This window comes from Pteropus medius, unplaced genomic scaffold (genome assembly GCF_902729225.1).
Source record: "Pteropus medius unplaced genomic scaffold, Ma_sr-lr_union100, whole genome shotgun sequence".
Lineage (NCBI taxonomy): Eukaryota > Metazoa > Chordata > Mammalia > Chiroptera > Pteropodidae > Pteropus > Pteropus medius.
The window spans coordinates 872,833-897,496 of record NW_024347855.1 but is presented as its reverse complement, the minus strand read 5'-3'; the positions used below and the strand labels follow the sequence as shown (position 1 = coordinate 897,496).

Here is a 24,664-nt window from a genome sequence, read left to right as displayed (position 1 = left end):
TACCAGCCTTCGTACTGGCTTCATTGTACCCTTTCTGCCCTTTTTCTTTTGTTATTTTATTTATTCACTTATTTCCTTTATTTTTCCTGCTTCTTAATATAAGCCACCTCTAATTGTTCATGGAGAAGAAAATGATCTAAATAGATAATCCATAGAAAAATAATTTTAAAAGAGAAAGACCTCCTCTATCCCCCAAAAAAAGAAACAAACAGCAAAACCACTTCCTACTTAATGGCTAGAAAGGTGGTTTTTGTTCTCATTTGGTTTCATTTGGGCTTAATCTAGAAGTGCTGGGCCATCCTGCCGTGGTTAAAACATGCCGTTTAAAGACTGGATAGGAATTTGGGGATGTCTAGATGCCTCAGATCCTCAGGGAGGGTTTTGAAAAACTAACCAGGCGACCTACTATTTCTTTTTCGATGTGTCTGATGTCATTAGTCCCTCGAAGGGGAACACAAGAAATATCAAAAAGTTGGAAGAAAGAAAAACCGACCCTCTAAGCCTGGAAGGATACGTGAGCCCAACGTCATTGCCAAAGCCCACAGAGAAGGGCAAAGGTGGGTGTTCGGGCAACTGAGCCGGGTATAGGAGGCGCATCAGGGATAGGAATGCTGTATGTCTTGCCATTACACAAGAGCCTCCCATCGGTGGTGCAAAGAAGCATTTGTAAAGAGCCTAGGGGTTCCCAGCCCTCTTCCTCGTCATCAGTGCAACCGCAGCACAGCAAACCCCGTCCCAGAGACAGCCCGGTGGGACCAGATGTGCGCCCTCCCCAGATGCCCTCTGCACTGCCCCTTTCTCTTCCTTCACAGATGACACAGTCACTAGCTCTACCTCAGAAAGCTCTGCACTTTCCAAGAAGCGCTTTACTCTGCAGGGCTTTGCTAACCTCAAAGGTCAGAAAGGTAAAAGGCGCCCGCCTAAAATCGTTTCCTGGACGGGTCCCTCGCCGTGGTGGCATGTCTCTCATCCATTCGTCTAGTGATCATTCGTGAGGACAGTCTTGGGAAGGGCATCTGCCTGCTTCACCCAGTGCAGCCACTCGAAAGCATTTTTCCACTGAATCACTCTTTTTTACTGACACTGGTATGTCTGTTATACGTGCAGCCAAAGTTCTCTTTTCAGGAAACCTTTCTTTGAAAAGGTAGAGGTGAGCTTTTCTAATGAAGGATTGCTCAGAAACTGGACTTGTCTTTTGCTTTTTTGGTCCAATTCCTCCCATGCCACCCTCCCGCTTTCTTGCTTTTTCCTGTCAGGTCCCTGTGGGCCTTAACCTTTCTGGCTGCGGTTACTCTCCTCTGCCAGGGTGCTGAAGTACTGGTATCAGCTGTCTTCTAGGGGCCTTTGCTAGTGCACAAAGAAGATCAAGGATCCCTTGGATGGAGACCTCTAAAAGCTTGCTCACCTTTGAGTGCTCCTTGATAATGAACTACATGGGAGGGAAATACATGGAGACATGAAGCAAACTCTAAAGTGAGGCATTATAGGTCTTCCCTCAGGATGCAAAAAGCCAGTGTTATCTAGGATTCTTATCAGTGGTCCAGACACTGGTCCAGAAAATTAAAAGGGTTTTTTTTTTTCTTTTCCAATTTATAAAATACTCTTAAATTGAACTTAGACGTCTAAAAAAGAACAAATTCTGGTCTATATACTTTGCTTAGTATGGAAAGTATGCATACTATGAATACTTTTATGCAGAACTCAGAAAATGTACCCTAGATGTAGCTCCAAAGAATGATACCAATTGCTAAAGCACACTGCACACAGGTCTTGTCTCATTTTTCCTGGGGCTCTTCCTTCACCTGTGGGATCCCTCAGCCAGCTTAGGTTTGTTCCCAGGAAGCTACTTTTTGAATCAGTGGATATCAGGACATACGATGTTTGCATCCCATCCCAGCATGAACTCAGTGTTTCTCACGGCCTCCTTAGTGCTCTGCATGCAATTCCTCACTCTCTCTCTCTCTCTCCTGTCATATTTTTGCCTCTTCCTCCTTCTGCAGCTTCTCCTACCAGTCCTGACAAAAAAGCTAAGCGACATGAAGTAAAGAGCGATCCAACGCCTTTTGGTTTACGAGGTAGAGTGGCTCAAACTTCTGGATATAGCCTGCCATCCATTTACCCATCCGGTTAGGGATGCTGTATGTCTTGCCATTACACATCATCTAAGATGCAAAATGAAATAGGTTTCTACTAGCCAGATGCAAATTTATTGTTTTGTTCAAAAGCATAATGCTCTGGCGACAGACACTGTGATGATGTTACACTTTTCTGTTGAATCCCTCACGCCCAGAATGTCCAGAACTACCCACCGGCCAGTAGTGGCTGCCAACAGCTGGCCAGCATTTGGATGGGCTGGGCTTTATTATTCAACAGCTCTGTAGGCTGCAGGGCACCCCTGTCCACTCTCCTTCACCTGTTTGTCATGACCCCTCTTGAGGAAACACAACATAGCAGCTATGGGATCCCATTCAACCTTGCATTTCATGGGGAGACGACCAGTCGTACAGACAGATGGGGTCAAGCTCCATGTTGGAACTCAGGTTTTCTCCTTTCTTGCCCCCTCATATTCCACAAGTAAAGCCCCCCCCTCCTCTCCACCCAGGGAAACCTGAAGACTCCCCTGTTCCAGGGTAAGGGTCTCAAGTTCACATAGAGGATTTCACTTTGTGAATCCTGCTCAGTTTTACAAACAAGAGAAGGTTCCGGAGGGGCATGGGCTGAACCAGCATCCCCCTCAGGCATCGCCAGAGACCACTCAGAGGTCACCACGGCCCACCCTGGCCTCAAGCAGCACTCCACGTCCTGAGGACCCTGGTTACTGCCCTCTTGCTCTCGGGGCATGACAGCTCCAAGCCCAGGAGCTTGCTGACCTTCTCCCACAGCCTTCACGTGGGCGGTACTCAGCTTGCCTCAGGAGAAGAGCCATTTCCCATTTACAGTGTCCAGGGAGGGGTATTTTTGTTCCTTACACATTTTCTACTTAAGACCCAGCAACAGCTGAGGCCTCTCCCCTGAGGTCTTCTCCGTCGTGTAGGAGATTGGCATGGGGCAGCAGCAAACATAGGCTGGAGAACAGCCCAGTGCAGCTCAAATGCTGTTTCTGCTGCTTTCTAGCCAAGTTATGTCACCTCTGCAAGCTCCTCTCTCCATCTGTAAAATAAAGATAAAGCCACCTTGCGGAGTCACAGTAGATAGATGTGTGGGAAGGCCCTGAGTACAGCACCTGGAGCTCAGCGGCCAGACCTCCTCCTCCTCTTCATCCTCATCATCATCAATTATCTCAGTCTACAGCAGGTGGCGATGACTCGAGCCTTCCTGGCTGGCACTCCTGCCAATGCTTAAGTGCTTGCTTTCGGAAGAGCGTCATCAGCCTATTGTTTTACTCAATATCAATATTAAGGACTGTTTTACGAGAAATAGAGGTGACCATGTTCATGGTCATGGTCACCTTGGCCTAATGTCCTGCAACATCCCCAACACCTTGCGTAGATCGGGAGTGATGCTGTCCTGATTTGTGGTGGTTATGCTGCCGAGCACTTTTGTTTTCTGGTTCCATACTTGGGGCCTCAGGCACAGTCGGGTCTCAGTATTTTCTAATTACTCTTGTCACACTGTTTGAAGGCAGAGATGCTACTGGAGCCTGTTAAACAGGGTTCACCCAGAGGCTCCCAGACAGAGAAGGGAGCAACCACAGGCCTAAACGTTGCTGTGTGTCTAGAAAACCTTTTCTATGCAGGCGCGAGAGAGCAGACATGTTGGAGTTCCCCACAGCACAAGCACAACCACGCTGCTCTCTAAAGCGCAGGTTTACATAAGGTCTGTTGGCCAGACAGAGCTGACTTCTCTGCCCCTAAAACTGTCTTCATCTTCCTGTCCTCACTATGCTCAGACTTCCATTCCTCTTTTGCCAGAAACCCTGCCCTATCAGTAGTGGGCAGGACGGGAGAAGACGTTTGTAGCTAGGCTACCCAGCACTGGGACCCCCGGTGTCCCCTGGCCAGCGCTCAGTCTTAGCTTCTCACACTGCGCAAGTAAGGTTGGGTGGTTTGTAGCTGGAAACTCATAGTCCCCAATTCCTGCGCAAACACAAGCCTGATAGCGACGTACTCCTCTCACCACAGCGCCTGGTCCCAGGTAGGCAAAGCTCAGAGGTTCTCCTGGCCCACTGGGCCTGGCTTGCTGTGGAGGGGAGTTTTTGGGGGGCTCCCAGGGCTGCTGGAGTCTGCAGGCTTCTTCGGTTCTGGGGGCATGTGTTAGACACATGCTTTCTTCCTGGGGCTCACTGCTCTGCTGACTGGTGTGGAACTCTGGGTCCCAGCATCCTTTTCTAGGGCAACAAAGACAGCTTCCTAAGGCCTCTTTAACACACGTTTTTCATTGCTGACCTTAAAAATTCGCAGGCTTGGGAACTGGCCCATTAGACAGCTTGCCCCTTTGCAGTGGTCCTCACTGGAGCCTGTTCACCTCTCAGGTTGGAGCAAAACATCTCACCCCTTGGAGGCCCCTGAGGACAACGATGGCTGGTCAAGTGCAGAGGAGCCAATTAATTCCTCAGACGCAGAGGAAGAAGGCGGAATGGGCCCCAGGAAGCTGGTAATCTTGGCTCCCACTGGGCGGTCAGCCTGGTGCGGCTGGTCCCTGGGAGGGGGAGCTCCAGGGGCTCCCGTGTGGTGGTCTGCAGCTCCCATGGCCCCTAAGGGGAATTTCAGGTGCCAGGGCTCCCTGTGTCTCTGTCCCCCTGCCCTCCCCCCTCCCCTGTTAGTTCACCATCATCAGAGCACCACATAGAGGGAGGCTCTCTTTCAAAGGGAACAGTGCTCACCCTGATTTGCCCTTCAGATAAGTGGAATGTTCTCATAAGCTTTCTTAAAGCTATGTATACACCTCTCTCTCGTTTTTCAATAGAATAACACTATCTTAAGTATGGTTTTGCGTTACAAACAAGGTCCTGTTCTAACATGAGCAGCAGAGAGAAGCTGTTTACACATTATGTCGTCAGAGTCAGGATCATACCAACAAGTATTCACTGCATACTTAATGCCCTGGTTCTAGCACCAGGGTTATCAAAACAAACAAAACATCCCCAAGGCAGATACAGGCGAAGGCATGAAACAGAGGGAGAATCTCGGCGTGCTCAGGGTGGCCTTCCCCCAGGAGGCCTGAGGGTGAGAAGAGCCAGCTGTGGGGACACAGAGGAGGCACAGAGGAGCCCAGGCACTGTGGGGATCCGAGCAGGAGAAAGCCAGGCTGGTGGGCAGGCGGCGGGCTCTGGAGGCTGGGCAGGCCCTGAAGTGTGTTTGGATTCTGTTCTCAGTATAGCCGAGGATATGATCTTGGCTGCTCAGGGCCATTTAGGGACCAAAGCAGGTTGTTCTGAGAGGGCATGGTGGCTCTAATGAGGATAAAGACCTTCAAGCTTCCAAACCCTGCAGCCTTGCAGACTTATCCACATGTTAGCCACATGTTGTCACGGGCTGTCTTACTGCCAATGAGGCTCCCCCTCCCCGCCCCCATCAGAACAGCTTCCTCTTCTCAGAGTCCACATTCCATAACAGAGCTTTGTCTACAAATATGTGTCGAGCATCTACTGTCTTAGGCACTGAAGACAAAGCAGGGCACAAGATAAACAAGAATCACCTCCGCGGGGAGGCAAAGCAGTAATAACAATAAAGTAGTAAAATACATAGCATGTTAAGTGAGGATGGCTGCTATTTCAGACAGGAGGCCAATGTGGAAAGAGCATTCCAGGAAGAGGGAACAAAAAGTGCAAAGACTCTGGGGCCAAGGGTTATGTTTGGAGTGTTCAAGACCAGTGAGACCAGCATGAGCTTGGTGTGGCAGGAGCAGAGGGGGCTGCAGAATAAGGCCAGACCACCAGGAACAAGCTGAGAGCACTCTGTAGGTTGAGAAGATTTTTTAGCATGGTCACAATTGGGGACCTAGCATCTTCCTACAATTAAGTGATCTTCCCAATTTAAAGCAATAATCATACCAGCAACTCCACAAATGGCAGGGCCCTGGCAGAGTGCTTGTTGTCCTTCTCTGCTCACTGGACATTTCAAAGCCTACTCTCATGAAACCTTGCCTGTCTCTGGACAGCTGCTGTGGCCCGTGCTCCATGCCTGGGGGATAGAAAGAGAGGGCTTTGTGTGCCTGATGCACTGTGCCCTCCCCCGACAGGTTCCGGGAAAGTACACCATCATGGTGGATGATGAGAAGGGAGGCCCCGACATGCTCGCCGTGAAAAGCGGAGACATGGTGGAGGTGGTCCAGGAGGGTGACGAGGGCCTTTGGTAAGATGCCACATGGTACACTCATGCCCAAGCCACTCGGAACGTGGGCTGGAGCCACTGACCGGCCCACGCCCCTTGCAGGTATGTCAAGAACCTGACCTCTGGCAAGGAGGGCTGGGTGCCAGCTAGCAGCCTGTCCACACTCCTCAGCAAGTCCAGCTCGGCGCAGTGCTTGAGCAGCTCAGGTAAGACCCCCCGCTCCACGCTGGCCGTGCTCTGAGCCCTCCGGGTTTCACAGCCTCGAGCCTATTTAACAAGAAAGAGGGGCTCAAGTGTGCAAGTACAGAGCCGAAGCCGTTCTCGCCTGGTTTTCCCGCAGAATCCAGCGCAGGGTCCACCCTGCTGAGCAACTCCTCCAGCTGCAGCGAGAGCTGCGGCACCCCCCTCTCAGACCTGCAGGGGTAGCTCCAGCCGGGCCCCCAGTGCAGGAGACCAGCCTGCGAACCTCTAAGTTTTCCTTTGCTTGGGCTTGCCTAGTTTGGTGAGGGGACGGTGCTCTAAGATGCCCTGGAAATGGAGGACGCTGACGAGACCCGAGCAAGGAGCTGCCCGCTGCCCACAGAACCCCACGGTGCAGGATGTGGGGGCATTCAGAGGAAAGGTTCGGGAAGATTCTACCCTCCAGCTTCCATGCCAGGACCCCTTCCCAGGGCGCAGAAACCAGTTCCCATGGGAAGACCAGTACACCAAGCTTCCTTAGAAAATCGGAATGGACATGGGGTGCTGCAGGCCAACAGACCACCTGTGCAGAAGGGCTTCGAGGTGGTCCCTTCTGGCCTCTGCCTGGCAGCCAGGGCGGGGCCAGTCCCAGCCACTCTGCTTTGGTTTCTGACAGCTCTGGTCTGGTGCTTTCTGCAGGAATATGCATACTGTGGGACTCCTTTCAAAAAAAGTGACTGATTCACTGACCCAACAGCTTGAAGAGAGAGGGGGAGGGGGGACTATTTTGTCTTTTACAAATTTTTTTTAAAGCAGGGATTAATCCCGCGGCCATTTTTTGTGGTACTTTGGCCTCTAATCTTTACCAGGAATCACTGTGTTTACATAAAATGACAATTTGATACTGCATTTGATATAAAACTATTTTTTTTGTTACTGGGGTTTACATTGCAGCATGTTGTTTATTATACCAATGAATGATTTGGGGGACTCTCTCACGGAAATTGACAGCACTCTCCAAGGACCACCTGGTCACAGGTGAATGAAAACCCATCCCTTTGATAAAATCAGGCAGTGTTTCTACAAACAAAAGCAGTTAGAAACCAATGAAATTCTTTTACCTGTGTAGTTAATTTTCAAAAGGAAAGTTAAACTATAATTTAAAATGTTAACCTTCTTTTCTACAAAAAAAAAAGGGGGGACTCTTGATTTTTTAACAAGCTTCACTGAATTAGGATTTTTCATGGTTTCTCAAGAGTAAATAAAGATGCAGTTTTTGCAGGCTCTCATCTGAACCAATGATGTCACAAGAAGTTTAGTGAAACTTGAGCTCAAGGCACCTCTGCCTCCTTTCCAACAGCCTCTGCCTGCGTACAGAGTAAAATCACCCTGCGTGTACTGTATAGAGCCACCCTGAATACAGAAATTTAAAGGTGCAGAGTTTATTTTAGTCAAATCGAAGCAGAACTGGAAAGAAAACTCTTATGTTTTACCTTGTTTTGTGTTTCAGAAACAAATTCTGTTGTTTGTAAACACTTTCTTTCTGTATCTGGTTGGGGCAGATATTTTTATATATGTGTGTGTATATATATGTCAATGTGTGTACATATGTATCCAATGTAAGGGATGTATTTATAGCCTCCATGCTGCTGGAAATGTGTCACTTTACAGCCCTCCCTGAGCCCCAGGCCCTGCTGCAGCCCGAGGCCAACAGGCTTCTTCCCCCATCACCATATGCAAGGCCATCATTGCCAGCCAGACCTCTCTAGAGTATGGTAATAAAACAAAATGTGCAAGACTTGGCAGCTTTCCTTCTGGTGTATAAGTTATTTGAAAAATTATGTGTCTTGAATTTAATTAATATGTCAATTATTCAGATACCATTCCTGCCATCTCAGCCTGGGATTGCCCACCACTTTTTGTCACCTCTTCCTCATAAAGGCACTTTACAACCTCATGTTTCAGTCACTGTTGTTTTGGGGTTTTTTTGTTTTTGTTTTTGTTTTTGTTTTTTTGCCTGATGTAAACGAAATTTAAAAACCAGAATTCTTTATTATATGAATGGAGTTTGAATAAATATCAGCAACTCTTGCCGTCTGCCTTCATCTGTAAAAGCACAGAATTCCTTCTGTCTTAAGTTTCCAGCACTGTGGTGTTTTATTTTGCTCATCTATACACAGTATAGCAAGCACATATTAAAACAGAAATGAGGCAGGCAGTAAGTATAGCCTAGGTATATGTTCCATATACTTTACTTTGTCAGAAAATGATGAAGATAGAAAACAACAAGCTTACGTATGTCAACAATGTAAAGGTAACAAGAGAAATATAAAATGGCCATGTCAGAACAAGGATACAATTGATAACTTCTAAACCAAAAAGGTAGAGAAGAAAGAAGGTTGTTGATCCAGTAGAAGAAGGGCAGGGTATGAAAAGGAAAAATCGTAATGAACAGAAACACAAAAGATGATGGAAGAAATAAGTCCAACTTTCTCAATCACAACAAATGTAATTATGTTAAACTGACCTATGGAAAGATTATCAAATTGGATGTAACAACTGCTAAAAGAGACCATGAAACAAAATTATACAAAGGCTGAAAAGAAAAAATAGAAAAAAAGATAAAGCAGACAAACTCTAACCAAAAGGAAGCTGGGATAGCGATATGAATAACGTGAAATGGAATTTAGAACAATTAATAGAGTAAAAAGACACTATCTGGCAATCAAGAACTCGTTAGCATCTAACAGTTATGCTCAAACTATAGAGAGCAAAGATCGGCAATCATGGGTGAAAATTTAATTATCGCTCATAGAAATTGATACCTGTTTGTCCCTAAAATTAGAAAATGTGCACTATATTCCAACACACATGAAATGTACACAAAATATTTACAAACCAATGAAAAAGGCAGTTTAAAAAGTTAGAAAGGAAATGCGATTGGGAATTCCAATAGATGTAGGACCGGACAGAGTGTGCATGTCAGAGCTCATGGGTGCAGCTAACACATAGCTAAGGGTGGCACTGATAGCCCTGCATTTAATGTTCCACATGACAAAATTAATGAGTTAATCATTTAAAGATGCTAAAAGTAAGACCAATACAATCCAAAGAAAGCATAAAGGAGGAATTAGCACAATTCAGAGAAGAAAATAATAAAACCAAATAAAATCAAAACCTTGTTCCTTGAAAAATAATAAAATACAGCAATTTACAAAAAAAACTGAATAACTTCACAACAAATATAGGTTTTAAAATGAGAGAACCATTATGAACAACTTTCTGCAAATCCACTGTAAACATAAAATAGAGATTCTCTTTAAGAAAGCAAATTGTTAAAATTAATCAAGAAGAAATAGTTTCTCAAAAAACTAAGAATTGGGGGTGGCTGCATAGTGTAATGGTTAGCACATCTGCTTTGCACACAGAAGGTCCTGGGTTCGCGCCCCAGGTGGAGCCAAGGACCAGGCCTCTGGTGCGCCAGGCTCCAGGTACACACCGTGAGTGTGTGGGAGGAGACATCCTGCCTTCAGAGATCCAGTTCTTAAGGGGAAACGGCAACATCCATGGAGCAGGGGGCGGAATTAAAGAGGGGGGAAAAAAACGAAAAAACTAAGAATTGATCTACCATATGATCCAGCAGTCCCTCTACTGGATATTTACCCCAAAGAATTGAAAACTCATATCTGAAAAGATATTTGCACACCGATATTCATAGCAGCATTATTCATGGTGGCCAGGACATGGAAGCAACCAAATTGTCCTATATAATTGTCCTATGATAGATGATTGGATAAAGAAGCTGTGGCACATATATACAATGGAATATTACTCAGCCATAAGAAGAGATGACATATTGCCATTTGTGACAACATGGATAGACCTCAATATAACCATGCTAAACGTGAAAATCACATGATATCACTTATATATGGGATATAAACCTAAAAGCAACAAACAGGACAAACACAGAGACTCGTGGACATGGACAATAGACTAGTGGTTACCAGAAGGCAGGGGTGGGGGGGAGGGGAGGTAGACAAGGGTAAAGGGGTCAAATATATGGTGACATTAAAGAATTAAAAATAAATGAATTTTAAAAGATTTTTTTAATCCAAAGGAATTTTAAAAATAAAGAAGAAATTTAAAAAGAAGAAATAAAATACTTAGGTTGATGAATAATAAAGAAATTGACTTTCGGTTAAAAAAAAAAACAAAACAGATACCAGGCTCAGACGCTTTTATAGGTTTAGTCATACCTTTAAGGAGGAAAATCCAAAGAAAGACAAGGACAAAGATGTCCCCAGAAAGGGCTATGGCTGGGAGGAGCAGTCAAATGCAAAAGTCTCTTCTCCCCCTTCCTCCTCCACAAATAAATGCCTATATAATTAAATTCCTAAACAATTGAGCAGTTATCGATGGTAATGATTAAAAATTTCAGAGATGATCAATAAAACATGATCTCTCCTAAGAACTAATTTTTCCGTTTGGGGTATAGGGCTGGGATCCTTCTAGAAATGAGCAGTGCTGGTATCCCCACTTTCCACTCATTCACAGAAAAGATATGATTTCCAGAGGATCGAGCCCAGGACCTCTGGAAGCTGGACACCCATGTGAGCCTTGCCAAGGTTACTGAGCATCCCAGTGGGTCTAGGATGGTCCCAATTTCAGCAAGGAAAGTCTGGCATCCTGAGAAAACCTTCCCTGTTCAGCAGCCCAAGATAAGTGTTCGCCCTAGCTGTGCCCCAGGCCCAGAGGGACAAGACCTAGATGCCAGAAACACAGGGGATGCCACCTACAAATGAAATAAAGTGGCGGCCTCAGCTAGGAGCAGATGTTCCTTGTCCTGGTGCTTCTCCTAAGAAACCAGGCCCCGGCAGTCTCCTCTGCGGCTCTCTTCAAAACATTAACGTTCACACTCAAAATGTGCACTCCTCTCACCAGTATTATCGTGGGCTATGGTTTTTCACCTGCAGTTTAGTTCTGTTTTCCCATCTTGCAGTCATAAGTCCTAAGGGATTCAGAACTCTAAATTGCATTTGAGATGCATACAGATAGGTAAAACTCTCTAATTTTAAAGATGTGGTCTCCCTCAGCCTAGGTGGCCCAGGAGCTGCCACTTCCTCTTCCTCCCCGCGAACACCTACGGTTCAGAAAAGGAACCTCTGCTTCAAAGACTCGGCCATGTTCTGCCCGGATTCCTGGACCTGGCTTCTTGGACATAGGCACTGTCTTTCTGTCTCTGATTTCCCCTTTAGCACGTCATTTGGCACGGTGTTTGGGAAGCAAGGCTTCCCTCCCCCATCCCTCTGGGCCTTAGAGGCTGAAAACTTTGCCCGCCTCCCTGACTGGAATGTCAACAGACCAGTGACACTGCGGGACCTCACCATGGTTCCGCAGCCTTGTGAGCTGTCCCTCCTGTGCTTTCTGCTGGGCCTGCAGGGGTCTCTGACTACAGGTATGTTGGCGGGGTGGTTCTCTATAAACCCCATGAGGAGGGCCTCCCAGCTTGGCAGCCAGGCCTCCCAAACCTCGCCTTCTTTTCTGTTCACCGTCATGGACATCCGTTTTCAGGGGACCTTCCGGTTTACCAGGAGCATTTGCTGGCTCCGATGTGATCTGTTTTCCTTCCAAAAAGCAAACAGTGCCCAGGCACTTGCCGGGCATTGGAGGAAAGACTGCTGTTGACAGCACAGGCTTTGGCAGAATTATTTTTCAAAGACTTTCAGAGCAGACCCACCCTGTGTAGTTGGACAAGAGCACAGAATGGGGGGCTTGAGGGTGTGGGGTGGCGGTGTGCCTCTCTCTCACTCTGTTCTCCCGGACTTCTAGTTAGCCAGTGCCAGGAATGGCATGGGGACATTGAGCTGCGCTGCTCCACCACCATGGCTGTGAGCATGGCCACCCTCCCCTCCCCCGCCCCTCAAGTGCCTGAGTGGGGAAACAGAGGGACGCACTTTACAAGCAAGCCTCATTGTGATTTTCCAGTATCGAGTAGCAGCTGTGGTGGAAACAAGGTACTGACGCTGTCCTCTAAAATCCAGGTCATGTCGTCCTTCAAGTCCCACCTGGGATCTGAGGGGTGGCGTCACCCGCCCTGATGACTACAGGTGCCCAAAGGAGAGCATTTCCTGCTCCAGGGAAAGTCAGTGCTGCCTATTGTCTTAGGGGAGGAAAACAGTGATAGATTGCAGGTGACTTTCATTATCTTTCTGGTTCTAGTGTGTCTTTTCTAAATTTTTTGCAATAATCGCATGTTGCTTTATTATCAGAGTTGCCCCTGGTTTCCTGAGAGCTTTGTAGTGCAAATTTGCCATCCTCACTGGCAGATGATTCAGCTCTGGTTAGCAAATGGCCTTTTTATGGTCTTTAGTCTCGGGTCTCCTCCCCACATGAGCTCCCCAACCGCCTTCCTTCCCAGAAATCTCCAGTCTTTGATTTTCTCTCAACTTCTTTCAAACCAGATGGATTGATTCCCCAGAATACAGACAGGTGAAACTCTCTAATTTTAAAGAAGATGTGGTCTCCCTCAGCCTGGGCGGCCTGGGAGCTGCCATGTCCCCTTCCTGCCTGCTCTCCTCATACTTTATAACCTTCCCCCCTGTCCTGGAGGCCCCCCCTGGCTCACTCACCAGCAGCTTCTGGTGAACAGAGGGACACAGCACAGACAGCCTGCCGTTTTTTCAGGAAGCCTCAGCCTCTTCATAGCCAGTCTCTGTCTCATCTCTCCTCCGGGACTGTTTCCACACTTCGCTCCATTCTCGACTTCCTCTTCTCACCCCACACGCACCCTGCTCACTTCTAGAACTGCTCACTGCACCGTCCCCGATAGCACCAGTCACAGGCAATGGGACAGCACCAGGGCCCTGAGGGCTTTCCTGGCCCCTTTCACGCCCTTGACTTCAGCCTCTGCATAATTGTCATCAACTTCAACGTCCGTCCTTACCTCCATCACCAAGCCCTCTCGTGGGGTTCGGTCCCCATGTCTGCCTGGGTGTCTGAAAGAATCCTCAAATTTAAGGTGTTCAAACTGGTCCCATCACCCCTACCCTGAGTGGTTTTGGGTGAGTTCTAAGCCTCACTTACCTCCCTTCCTCCTAAGCAAAAGCAGGGACACCAGCTATCTGCAAGTAACTACGGGGGTCACTGTGAGAGCCCGGAGGAGGCACGGAGCTGCCCAGCTCCCATGGCAGCAGGCGAGCACTCAGGAAGGGCCCAGAGGAAGTTGTAGCTCCTTAGTTCAGCTGGCGTCACCGGGGAGGAGAGAAGAGGGGCAGATACGGAAGGCGGCAGCAGCAGAGTTGGCTGCGAGGGGGCAGATGTCTCGGAGAATCTTGGCTTAGGAGGCAAGCAGAGCTGTTCACCAAGACGGGTGCCTCTGACAAGAAGAGCAGGCACGGCGGGGGCGGAGAGGACGGAGGTGGACCTACATGTGCTGTCTGCGAATGTGGGTTATTCGGTCTACAGGGAAGTTGGACACAGAGATCTGGGGTTCAGAGACACTTCTAGGTAGAAATAAATGTTGTGAGTTCTGGTTTTGGAAGGAGAGCTGAAGCGGAAATGGAGTGAGGTGGCTCGGAGAGTGTTTAGAACAGAAAGGCCAAAACTAGAAGGATACTCAATGCCGGCAGCAAAGGAGGCTGGAGCGGGTGAGAAGAGATGTGGGAGGAGGACCCGGGGGAAGCCAGGCCTCGACAGTCAGGGGAATGCATTGTTGAGAAGTAGAGCGATGAGCAGGTCTCCTGCCACCAAGAAAGGTCCATGAGGAGCCCATGGGAGTCATGGCAGCTTTTGCGTATCATGGGTTTAAGAGTCCATGGAAGAACCGTGGTGGAAGGTGAAGAATTTTCCTTCAAGAGTATGATCTCAAAGGGAGAGAGCGAGGTTGGTGGCAAAGCATAGAAAGAGTTTGAGTGAGTGAGTTGGGAGGAGAGAACTGACCACACTGGGAAGTAACATGAGTTCCAAAGAGCTGGGAAGAACAACCCCAATGTGCAGCAAATGAGACTGTTGGGCTCTAAATGGAGACAAGGAATGTCTGGACCCTCTCCACCTGCCACCCTCAGTGAGGCCACCCTCAGCTCTTCCCATGTCATCACAGCAACCCTTGCCTCTCCCCACCTCACCCCCACCCAAGCCGAGCCTCTCGCCGCTGCCTGACCTCTCTCAAATGCACGTCCCAGAGGGCCCCCTTCCACCGTACTACCCTCCAGCACACTCATTCAACTCTTGATGAAATGTTCTAGGTTCCAGAGACATAGAAGATGCGTATTTTGATTATAGAAGTTACACACTTTGTACACACTTTGAAACAGAATAGCTGTTAACTCCCAAAGTTAATTTTTTATGTATACCTTTCAATAAATTACTTTACTTACATGTACATTTTTGTTTACAAAAAAGTGTTATACAGCAGATATTGTTTTATTATCTTATTTTTTCACTGATTATCACATCTTCTTAAGCATTTTGTTTCCTGGCCACATGGGACACCATCATCTGGTCATTTCGGATGATTATTAACAATAGCTTTCCTAATAGCTAGGTTTTCGTGCAGTCCTCCTTAGGATAAATTTCTAGAAGTAAAGTGACCAGATCAAAAGGTACGAGTGTGTTAAATTATAATTTAATGAACATATTGCTATATTTTTGTACATAAAGTTTGTGTGGTTTTTCATCACCAACCAGCCATAAGAAATCACTCCTATTTCAAATTCAGTCAGGCCTGTCGATAGGAACCCTTTGACTCCTATTGCTGAGGGGGACGAGACCAGTGTGGATGGTTTCTGTGCCATCTTGGAATGACAGGTTGTGAATGCTTCATGGAACTCCCATTTCTCAGTCTTCATTACCCAGAAGGAAGCCCAAGGGGTCTTGCACAGGCAAAGGCGTGCCAACTGGCTCCTGGAGGAGCTGAGGGCGGGCTCTCTGGAGAGAGAGTGCAGGGAGGAGCAGTGCTCCTTTGAGGAAGCCAGAGAGATCTTCAAGAACGATGAGACGCTGGTGAGTTCACCTTCCATGGGGCGCCCTCTGCACCACCCACTGTGTAGGTCAGTGTGCTCAGTCTTCAGGAAGGGCGCTCTGGGACAGCAGGGGTAGCACCTGTGTCTTAGAAGCGATGTCTCTCTACCTCTGTGGTTGTGAGAGCCGCATGCACAAACGAACACACAGGTCGCTTCAGCGGGCAGAGCTCTTCACTGTCTGGGACGCTTTCTCCTATGAATGACTTCACTTTCCTTCGTCAGAGCTCCTACAATGCTCCATACCACCTCCCATTTCCAGGCACATCCTCCTCTCTGCCACACCACGCGTCCTAAATTTTGCATCAGAAAATATAGTTTCAAAAGCACACTCGATGTGTCCTTTGCCTTCCCAAGGAATGTTCCCCCAGTCCCCGAAAACTGCACCTGTTTCACAAGGGTGCTGCTATCAGAACAGATGTCTGACACACTGGCCTGGGTGAGCCGCTCACCATTGGCACTGCCCATAGGCACCTTTTGAGGGAAACTCATGTGAGGAAACGCTTAGGAAACCACTGCTTTCTCCACCTGCCCTTGAGCCCTATGGATAGAGTGGCCTTCATTTCTGTTTTCATTTTCTAAAAGAGGCATAATTAAGTGTATCACATCCCTTGGAATACTTCAACAGGAGTGTGGTCAGGTTACGATGAGACAAGACCACACCTCACACTCACCTCACAAGCACAGGATGCTTCACTTCATACTCACAGGGCATATGGCTCACACTCACGGGACACCTCATGCCCAATGGGAAGTAGGGCTGTCTGAGACAGAGGCTAACATGACACTTTCCATGCAAGTTGAGAATGGTCATACTTTGTAGCTGTGTACCAGGTAGTTTTTCAAAGCAGTTTCAACAGTTCTCATCTTGTTTTATTTTCACAGCAACCCCGTGAGTTAAAGTTCAGTTGACCAAAATGTTCTTCCAGAATCAATTTTATTGATGGAAACCTTTGCAGTTCACAGTACACCTTTACATGCCTTTATATCCCTTACTAACCTTCTCCTCATGTCAGCCCATGTGCATGAATGATCACTCATCATCCAAGGAACAAAAGAGGGCTTAGAGAGCATATGTGTCTTGTCCCAGGTTCACAACCCAGAGGTGGCAGAGTTGGGGCTGAAATTAGGATATTTTGACTTGGGAGAAGGAAATTCATGACCTCCGGTGGCCTTAGCAGTCTGGGATCGGGTGGTGGTGGGGTATTAGGAAAAACCTTCCTCCCCCAGATGAGCCCACCTCATCTTCAGAGGGAAGTCTCGCTTCCAGAGCCCATTGTAAAAGGCCCCAGGCCAGAAACCCCTGCCCCACCCCTGCCCACCCCAGTTCATCAGTTTATTCCATGGATACTGTAAACGTTTGCTCCTGGTGAACGTATGTCTCACGCGGCTTCCTCTTTGTTCCCTCAGAAGCAGTTCTGGATGTCTTACAAAGGTGAGTAGGTAAACGGCCCATTTATATCCCACCCAACAGCCCTTCTCCTCAGCATTACTGACACTGACTTACTCTACAGATGGGGACCAATGCAGCTCAAATCCATGCAAGAATGGAGGCTCCTGTGAAGACCATTTACAGTCTTACATCTGCTTCTGCCCTGACAATTTTGAGGGCCGGAACTGTGAGACAAGTAAGGTGCTTGCAGACAGGGTCCCTGGGAGGTTGATGGGCAAGGCCTGGTCAGGCATGAGGCTGAGCCTCAGTCCCAGTGGGAAGTTGGTCTAGGTAACCTTGAAGGCCCCTGCCAACCTGAAAGTCTTGAATCTGGGGTGCTAAGGTGACAATTCTCAAACTTGATTGCCCCCTGATGCCTTCTGAGAAATATAAAACCCTTGAGCTCCCAGCACTGGGAAATTCTATGAGAATATACCGGTGAAAGTCACTACACCACCACCCAGCTTCCGTATGCCCCACTAGACAGGACAGTTGGATAAACTTGACCTTCCCTACTTGCTATTACAAAGGTACAAGTTTGGGGTTTTTACCTTCCATATATTAAAATGTTGCAAAGTTCAAAGCTCCTTCGTATCATCCTCAGGTTCATTAATTTGCTGGAAGGACTCACAGAACTCACTGAAAGCTGATATACTCACAGTTACTATTTATTATAGCAAAATGATACACATTGAAATCAGCAAAGGGACCAAGTGGGAGCTTCTAGTTATCCCTTCCCTGGGCAGTCGGATGGACGGTCTTTTGATCTCCAAGATGACGTGTGACAAGACGTATGGAGTATCACCAACCCAGAAAGCACACCTGAGCCTCGGTGCCCAGAGATTTTATTGGGGCTCAGTCACGCAGACATGGCTGACCACCCACGTGGCTTACCTCGGTCTCCAGACCCTGCAGAGGTTGAGCTGATACCGTATGGCCCAAGGCCCCACAGAAATCACATTGTTAGGCCAGCCAGTGTGACCCAAGGCTCCCAGGGAAACAACACTCTTTTCAGGCAGATTAAATTAAAAGCATCCTACTTAATATAGTGTAGACTTAATATACTATGAGCTGAGGGCAAAGACCAGTCCTCTCTTAGGGCAAGGTTAATCCTTTCTCACATTCTGATGCTGAACGAGCTCTTTTGGGCCACAGTCAACTTCTGATCTAAGCAGAACAGAGACCAGATAGAGTAAAGACTTAGGAAAGAGGCTTCCTGCCAGTTATCTGAGGCTAGAAAGCCTCCGTGCTTTTTCCCAGCCTTTGATGCTCAGCCGCCCTGGTGTAAATTCACTTCCAGGACTGGCCTTCCCACTGGGGGTCATGGACTTATACAGCAAACCAATCCTGTTTCCCACACCAAAGCGCTGTCTTTTAGTCAGCTTGAAGGTTCCTTGTCTCTATCTGTCCAAATCAGTGGTTAGCCTAGACCAAGTCATGGAGCACCGGAGCCTGACTGTAGAGCAGTCTCATCTCCCTGGCCTCTCAGTGGCAGGTCTCTGATTGAGCTGGACTTTTCTACTGCCCCCCAGGGAACTTTTGCTTTCCCACGGCCATCCTCAGCTCCCCACCAGCTACTGGGAGGGGTAATAGTATGGAAGCCACTGCATGCTGTCTGGCCCTGTGTCCCGACTGGCTAGGCTGTTCAGACATGGCCGAGCACCCAAAAACCAGGTCCTGCCTTTCTGGATCAATCTGCAGAGTGGGGTGGTGCCAGGCCCAGCCTCTGTAGTTGGCAGCTGAGTGCCACCTTTATGCAGAACCACCCCGCCCAGGGAGGGGTGGCCACGAAGCTCACTCTCCTTGACCAGCAGAGGCCCCTCTCAGGCTGTCTCCTTCTGTCCTCAGACAAGAATAACCAGCTGATCTGTGAGAATGAGAACGGAGGCTGTCAGCAGTACTGTAGCAACCATGTGGAGGCCAAGCGCTCCTGCTGGTGTCACAAGGGGTACACACTCCAGGCTGACGAGGTGTCCTGTGCACCCACAGGTAACAGGTTCTCGGGGACCTGCTCCAGGGGCTGTGTGCCGTTTCACTTCCGGATGAGCATTTACTAATTCCTGCCATGCCACAGGTTTCCTTCTTGGCTAGAAAATGAGAAGGGGTGGCAATTAACTGAGCATCTATTACATGCCAACCACTACATGTTCAGAAGCAGGGAGGAGACTGAGGGCAGAGGCGGCTTCCCCGCCAAGAGCAGGACAGGGGACCAGTGGGTAAGACAGAGCCTGGGGCAGCGCCCTGGTCTGGCCTCAGGCCCCCTGCCCATTCTAGGTGGGCCCAGAAGAGCAGCACAAGGCTTCCACATCCAGTTCCCTTTGCCAGGAATTTACCCTGCCACACTCAGTGTCTATATTGACCATAGCTTTCTGGATTCAAAACCTTTTTTTTTTTTTTTTTGCAAACACTTTTAGAAAAATGGAAAATTTCTCCAAACCAACCTCAAACTAATGGGGCTGCAATTCCAAAGGCTGGGGCACCCAAAACCCTGTGCCTCTTCAGGAGTAAATATACCCAGCCAGGTCAAAACATCCTGAAATTCAGTTACCACCTCTGAATGCTTTCTTTTTCTGGCCCAAGGACTTTGTTGGAGCAGACGAAAAACCAAGAGTGGGGTTAAAATAGCAGCACAATTGTCTTGAGAGGCCAGTAAACCTTTAGATGGAATAGCATTCCTCTTCAGGAAATTAAGCAGCACTTCTTCCCCCTGGAAAAATGAGCAGAACCCAGTTTCAAGAAGTTGGGTCCTCTGCTCCTGCAAAACCAGCCCCTGCCCCATCTACTCACCCAGCAGCTCCCACAGGTGCTTCCTTACACCCCGAGGCCTCCCACAGCTCAGAGCAAGAACCAGAGGCAGAGCCACCACCTGCAAGGCTCAGAGCCCTCTTCTCATTAATTGTCCACGTGTCATAAATCCCCACGTCTTGCTGACTTTTGTTTTATACAGTTGACTATCCATGTGGAAAAATTCCTGTTCTGGAAAAAAGAAATGACAGCCAACCCCAAGGCCGAATTATAGGTGGCAAGGTGTGCCCCAAAGGGGAATGTCCCTGGCAGGTAAGGCTTCAGGGCCCCAGGGTCACTCATGACCTCAAAGGGAAAGTGGGCAGGTCAGCCACAGGACACCCCAGGCCCCAAGTCACCGCTGCTCATGGCAGTGCTTCAGTGGATTCCTCTTCATTCTGAAGGCCTGTTGTAGACAACAGCCTCCATTCATCTCAGATTTCAGTGCTCCCAGCAGCACTTCCGTTTGCTTACTTGTCTTCCTCACACTGCTTTTTCCCAGACTGTTAATCTTACTCCTTTTTTACAGATGAGGCAGGATTTGGACCCAGCTCTGTCACTGTCAAGGTTCCATCTACTATCTGCCTCTGGAAGCTTTTTTTTTTTTTTTTGTATGCCAGATATTATGGTTTGTTTTTGTTTTTTTTAATTACTATCCCCCTACTCAGGCTCCCCTCTGGCAACCATCAGCTTGTTCTCTATATCTATGGGTTTGTTTCTGTTTTGTTTATTCATTTATTCGTTTATTTTGTTTTTCTTAGATTCCACATATCAGTGAGATCATACAGTATGATCCTTGATCCGTAAAAAAGTCCTCCCACAGGCCAGGAGGCTGTCCCTTACATGTGGCCAGGTCTGTGGGCCGTAGCTCCTCCATGAAGCCTCTCTTCCAGGCTGCCTATGAGCCTGGTCCTGGTTGGAAATGCAGAGTCTCAGGCCCCTGGACCCAGTGGGTCAGCATCTGTACTTCACGAGAGCCCGGGGGTGTATGCACACTCAAGTGTGAGAGACCTGCAAACTCAGGTCTGAGCCCGAATCACTGACTCCTGTCTAACCCTTCATTCCGGGACACCCCAAGTCGAACAGTTAAGAATTTTTAGAAATAAAAGTATGAGAACCTTGAAAGGGAAATTGGAGAATTGCGGTCATCCTTAGTCTGACCCTGGGCTCAGGGCAGCTGCAATTCTCTCGTGCAGTGGCCATCTGACCCCTTCCGGACTGGACTCAGAAAAAGTTATACTTCTTGCTGATCCGGCAGCTCTGCTCCCACCCAGCCTCCCCTTTCTCCCCCCGCAACCTCCCACAGCAGTTGGGGCCTGGGTGGTGACTTTGCAATTCAGGGCCCTCTTCTAAGCTTTGTGGAACCCCAGTTTTTGGTGTTCAGAGAATAATCAGAGCTAGATACATCCAAATAGGACAGATGTGTTCACCAGAGTCCACCACAATTGGGTGGCGAAGTCTCTCTGAGGTAGAGGCATGGCTGGTGGACATGGGTTCCTGTACATTTACAGGGGATCCACTCAGGTGGGCTTGCTGGGGGCAACTGCGGCAGCACGGCCTCCCAGAGCACACTCCCTGGTCCCAGGATTTCAGAAACCATCCTATAAATGCAGCCCATCCCCAAGGATGCAGGGGAAAGGTGAATCTCCAAGGAAGGGTACCCTAAGAATAATAATGTGATTTTCCAATTGTGCTGTGCCCTTGTCAGGTTGCTCTGAAGCTGAACGGGGTGCTGTTGTGTGGGGGTACCCTGATCGACACCACCTGGGTGGTCTCCGCAGCCCACTGTTTCGACAGATTCAAGAGTTTTAAGAATCTGACAGCAGTAGTGGGTAGGTTTCATTCTTCCTTCCTTCTGATGAGAGAACGGTTCTTGTGTGATAACAACTCAGAGCTGAGATTCAAGGCATTGAACACCAAGCTCCACCCAGATGAACTTCTCCAAAAAGAGATGTGGGCAGCATCTCAACAAATCCCAGTGTTCACAGGGAGCCACCGTGGCCACCAGCCCCCTTATCCTCTTTCCCACACCTAAGACATGGTGGCGGGGGGAGGGGCGGTGATGCTGTATCCGCCTGTCTCACTTGGGCCAAAAGCCCTGAGGGGATGCAGTGACCCAGGACTCCATTGGCCACCATGGGTGGGCCTCTGCTTGGTGGATTTATGGGATGACAAGGACCCCTGAGGAAAGAAGCAGGGGAATCGGGCAGTCCTCCCTACCAACCCACAGCTGCCTGGCCCAGCACCCCTCCTCATGTGCCTTCGGCACCTCAGGTTCCAGATTCACACTCTACGCATAGCCCACTGGTAGAAAGGCCGGCTGCTCAGGCCAGCGTGGAGTTGGACTCAGGGCTCCTCATACCCCAAAGGAGGCTCTGACCTTCTTGAGGTTCGGGAAGGGTTATACCCTAAGCCTGCAGGGCAAGGGGCATGAGCGGTGCTGGTTTCCCCACAGGTGAGCACGACCTGAGTGAGGAGGATGGCGACGAGCAGGAACGGCAAGTTGCTCAGGTCATTGTCCCCAACAAGTACATCACAGGCAAGACAAACCACGACATCGCCCTGCTCCGCCTGAGCAGGCCTGTGGTCTTCACAGACTATGTGGTGCCCCTCTGCCTGCCAGAGAAGGCTTTCTCCGAGAGGACATTGGCCTCCATCCGCTTCTCTTTCATCAGCGGCTGGGGTCAGCTCCTTGAAAGGGGCGCCACGGCCCTCCAGCTCATGGCCATCGACGTGCCCAGGCTAATGACCCAGGACTGCCTGGAGCAGTCGACCAGGGAGCAAACCTCCCCAAAGATCACAGAGAACATGTTCTGTGCTGGCTACCTGGATGGGAGCAAGGATGCCTGCAAGGGGGACAGCGGGGGTCCACATGCTACCAAGTTCCAAGGCACATGGTACCTGACGGGTGTCGTCAGCTGGGGTGTGGGCTGTGCAGCTGTAGGTCACTTTGGGGTGTACACCAGGGTCTCCCAGTACACTGAGTGGCTCCACAGGCTCATGAGCTCAAAAGAGCACTCAGAAGGCCTCCTCCGCGCCCCATTTCCCTAGCGCTTCAGTGTCAGCTCCATGGACCCTGCTCTTGCAAAATAAAGCTGCTGCTGCTGCTGCTGCTGCTTCGGCTGTCCTGTCATCAAACCCATAAATTCTCCTGCTATTCTTGGGGTGGGGAGAGAGAGAGAGGGAGGGATAGAGACAGAAATACTGGGAGAGACAGAGAAGGAAAGATAGAGTAAAAGAAGAAGAGTCCAAGAGAAAGAACGTAAAGAGAATGAGGGATGAAGAGAGACTGGAAGATGGAGAAAAGAATAGAAAAAGGCCAAGAGGAGAGAGAAATCGAGAGACAGAGAGAAACTGAGGGGAGAGATTCTGAGGAGATGGAAAGAGAAAGAGACTCGGAGATTCAAAGAAACAGACTGAGAGGAAAATAGCAAGATGAGAGACACAGGGCAGTGGACGAAAGAGACAGGAGGCCCTGCCCTGGCGGAAGTGGAGAAGTGACCAGCCTCACCTGCACCTTTCCGTTGCATCTCTCTGCCCGCACAGTGGCAGTGTGCGTGTGTGTGTTCACCCAGTGTCACGGGCCACTTTCTTGGGGCTGTCTTTTAACTTTCATTTTTTTCTTTCTTATGCAAGTATTTCATTTCAAGTAAATTAGAAGCATCATTCAATTGGAAGGATATCCTTTTATATTTGTTCTGTATTTGTATCTTTCACCATAAAAAGGGCTACATAACACGCTCTCCATACCGTATGCCACCTGTTCTCCCCCTGAACAACAAACAGCTGAACCTCCTCAGTGCATTTTTTCCACCTTCCTGCTATTCATGGATTGTCTACATCCATTTCATTGAGACCCTGGTGTTTGTCTTCAAGCTGGTCTTTTCTTTCACAATTACCAACATCACTAAAATGAACCTTTTTACAGGGAGGCTGATTTTTAAAACCAAGAGGTCTCTGATGGATTTTGAAGGCTGTAGTTCCCAAAGCCCTATAGAACTGAGTGTTCTCTTCCTGCCAAGGCCCTAGTCAATGACAGTCCTCATAGAGAGGCCCAGGGAACACCTGACTGAGAACCACCAGGGATGATCCAGGAATACACATTCCTGGGCCCAGGACCCACCAGCAGGATCCAAGGGGTGTAGGATCCTGAGTTACATTTTTAGCAAGCTCCTCAGGTGATTGTGGGCCCAGTAAAAGTAGGGTCACATAGGTCTCAGGTGGGTAAGAATGAAACAAAAGATCAAAGTTCAAGTGGGTCCTACCTGGCAAAGGTGGATGGAGCAAAGCTGGCAGGTGCCCGCCACTCTTGGGACACGACTGGAGGACAGCATCTGGGCCGTCTAGTGCTGGCACACCAACAGTGCTTAACACATGTGAGTCAGGGTGCCGGGACTTGCTCTGCTGAACAGTCAAGCCATATTTAGTATAGAGTAGACCAAGGTCTGCAAGTTATGGCTGGCGCTAAGTCCAAGCCACCTATTTTCGTAAATAAAGTTTTATTAGAACACACCCGTTCCTTTACTCATCATTCTTGGCTGCTTAAAACTGCAGCGCTAGGTAATTGTGACAGAGACCATCTGACCCACAGACCTACCATATTCATGATTGGGCCTTTACAGAAAAGGTTTGCTGCCCTGGTCATGCTGTAATTTATAGGGATCTCACCAAGCAATTGGATCTGCATTTTAAGAGACCTGACATAGGGCCAGACCTCCTGGAGTCAGTCTGGCTCTGACTCTTACTCTTGGCCAGGCTGCTTATATTCTCTGTGCCTTGTTCTCTCATCTGTACAATGGAAGCCCACCTCAATGCTTGCCATGAGGATGAAACCAGTTTACGTGAAATGAGGCATCTGGAAGGACTCAATTATGTCGTCAAGAACAGTATAGCTGGGGGTGGCTCCATTGTGTAGTAGTTAGCACATCTGCTTTACACGCAGAAGGTCCTGAGTTCAAGCCCCAGGTGCACTAGGC

At 48.6% G+C, this 24,664-nt stretch overlaps 2 protein-coding genes and 1 long non-coding RNA gene across 13 annotated transcripts in view; 2 read left to right on the top strand and 1 right to left on the bottom strand.

Moving 5' to 3' along the window:
- MCF2L (MCF.2 cell line derived transforming sequence like) overlaps positions 1-8,543 on the top strand; it is a 155,613-nt gene extending 147,070 nt beyond the window's left edge. For 7 of the 11 annotated variants that reach the window (XM_039878787.1, XM_039878792.1, XM_039878788.1 and 4 more), the window contains 5 exons: positions 439-557; positions 4,472-4,593; positions 6,181-6,293; positions 6,375-6,478; positions 6,613-8,543. In XM_039878787.1, coding sequence (XP_039734721.1) covers positions 439-557; positions 4,472-4,593; positions 6,181-6,293; positions 6,375-6,478; positions 6,613-6,698 — 544 coding nt within the window. In that variant the 3' untranslated portion in view covers positions 6,699-8,543. Of the gene's footprint in view, positions 1-438; positions 558-812; positions 906-2,000; positions 2,076-4,471; positions 4,594-6,180; positions 6,294-6,374 lie in introns of all 11 variants that reach the window. The other 4 variants (XM_039878794.1, XM_039878795.1, XM_039878798.1 and 1 more) reach the window with 4 other exon arrangements.
- Positions 425-13,246, bottom strand: LOC120615626 (uncharacterized). The gene is made up of 2 exons (XR_005656324.1): positions 13,085-13,246; positions 425-4,327 (listed from the first exon to the last, which is right to left on the bottom strand). It is a non-coding gene; the product is annotated as an uncharacterized LOC120615626 (long non-coding RNA).
- Positions 11,757-22,800, top strand: F7 (coagulation factor VII). Its single transcript, XM_039878799.1, has 8 exons — positions 11,757-11,910; positions 15,295-15,455; positions 16,883-16,907; positions 16,987-17,100; positions 18,753-18,893; positions 19,852-19,961; positions 21,397-21,520; positions 22,144-22,800. Exons 1-8 carry the CDS (start codon positions 11,841-11,843, stop codon positions 22,737-22,739), a joined length of 1,341 nt encoding a protein of 446 aa, XP_039734733.1. The 5' UTR covers positions 11,757-11,840; the 3' UTR covers positions 22,740-22,800.
- The last annotated feature ends 1,864 nt before the right edge of the window (positions 22,801-24,664 follow it).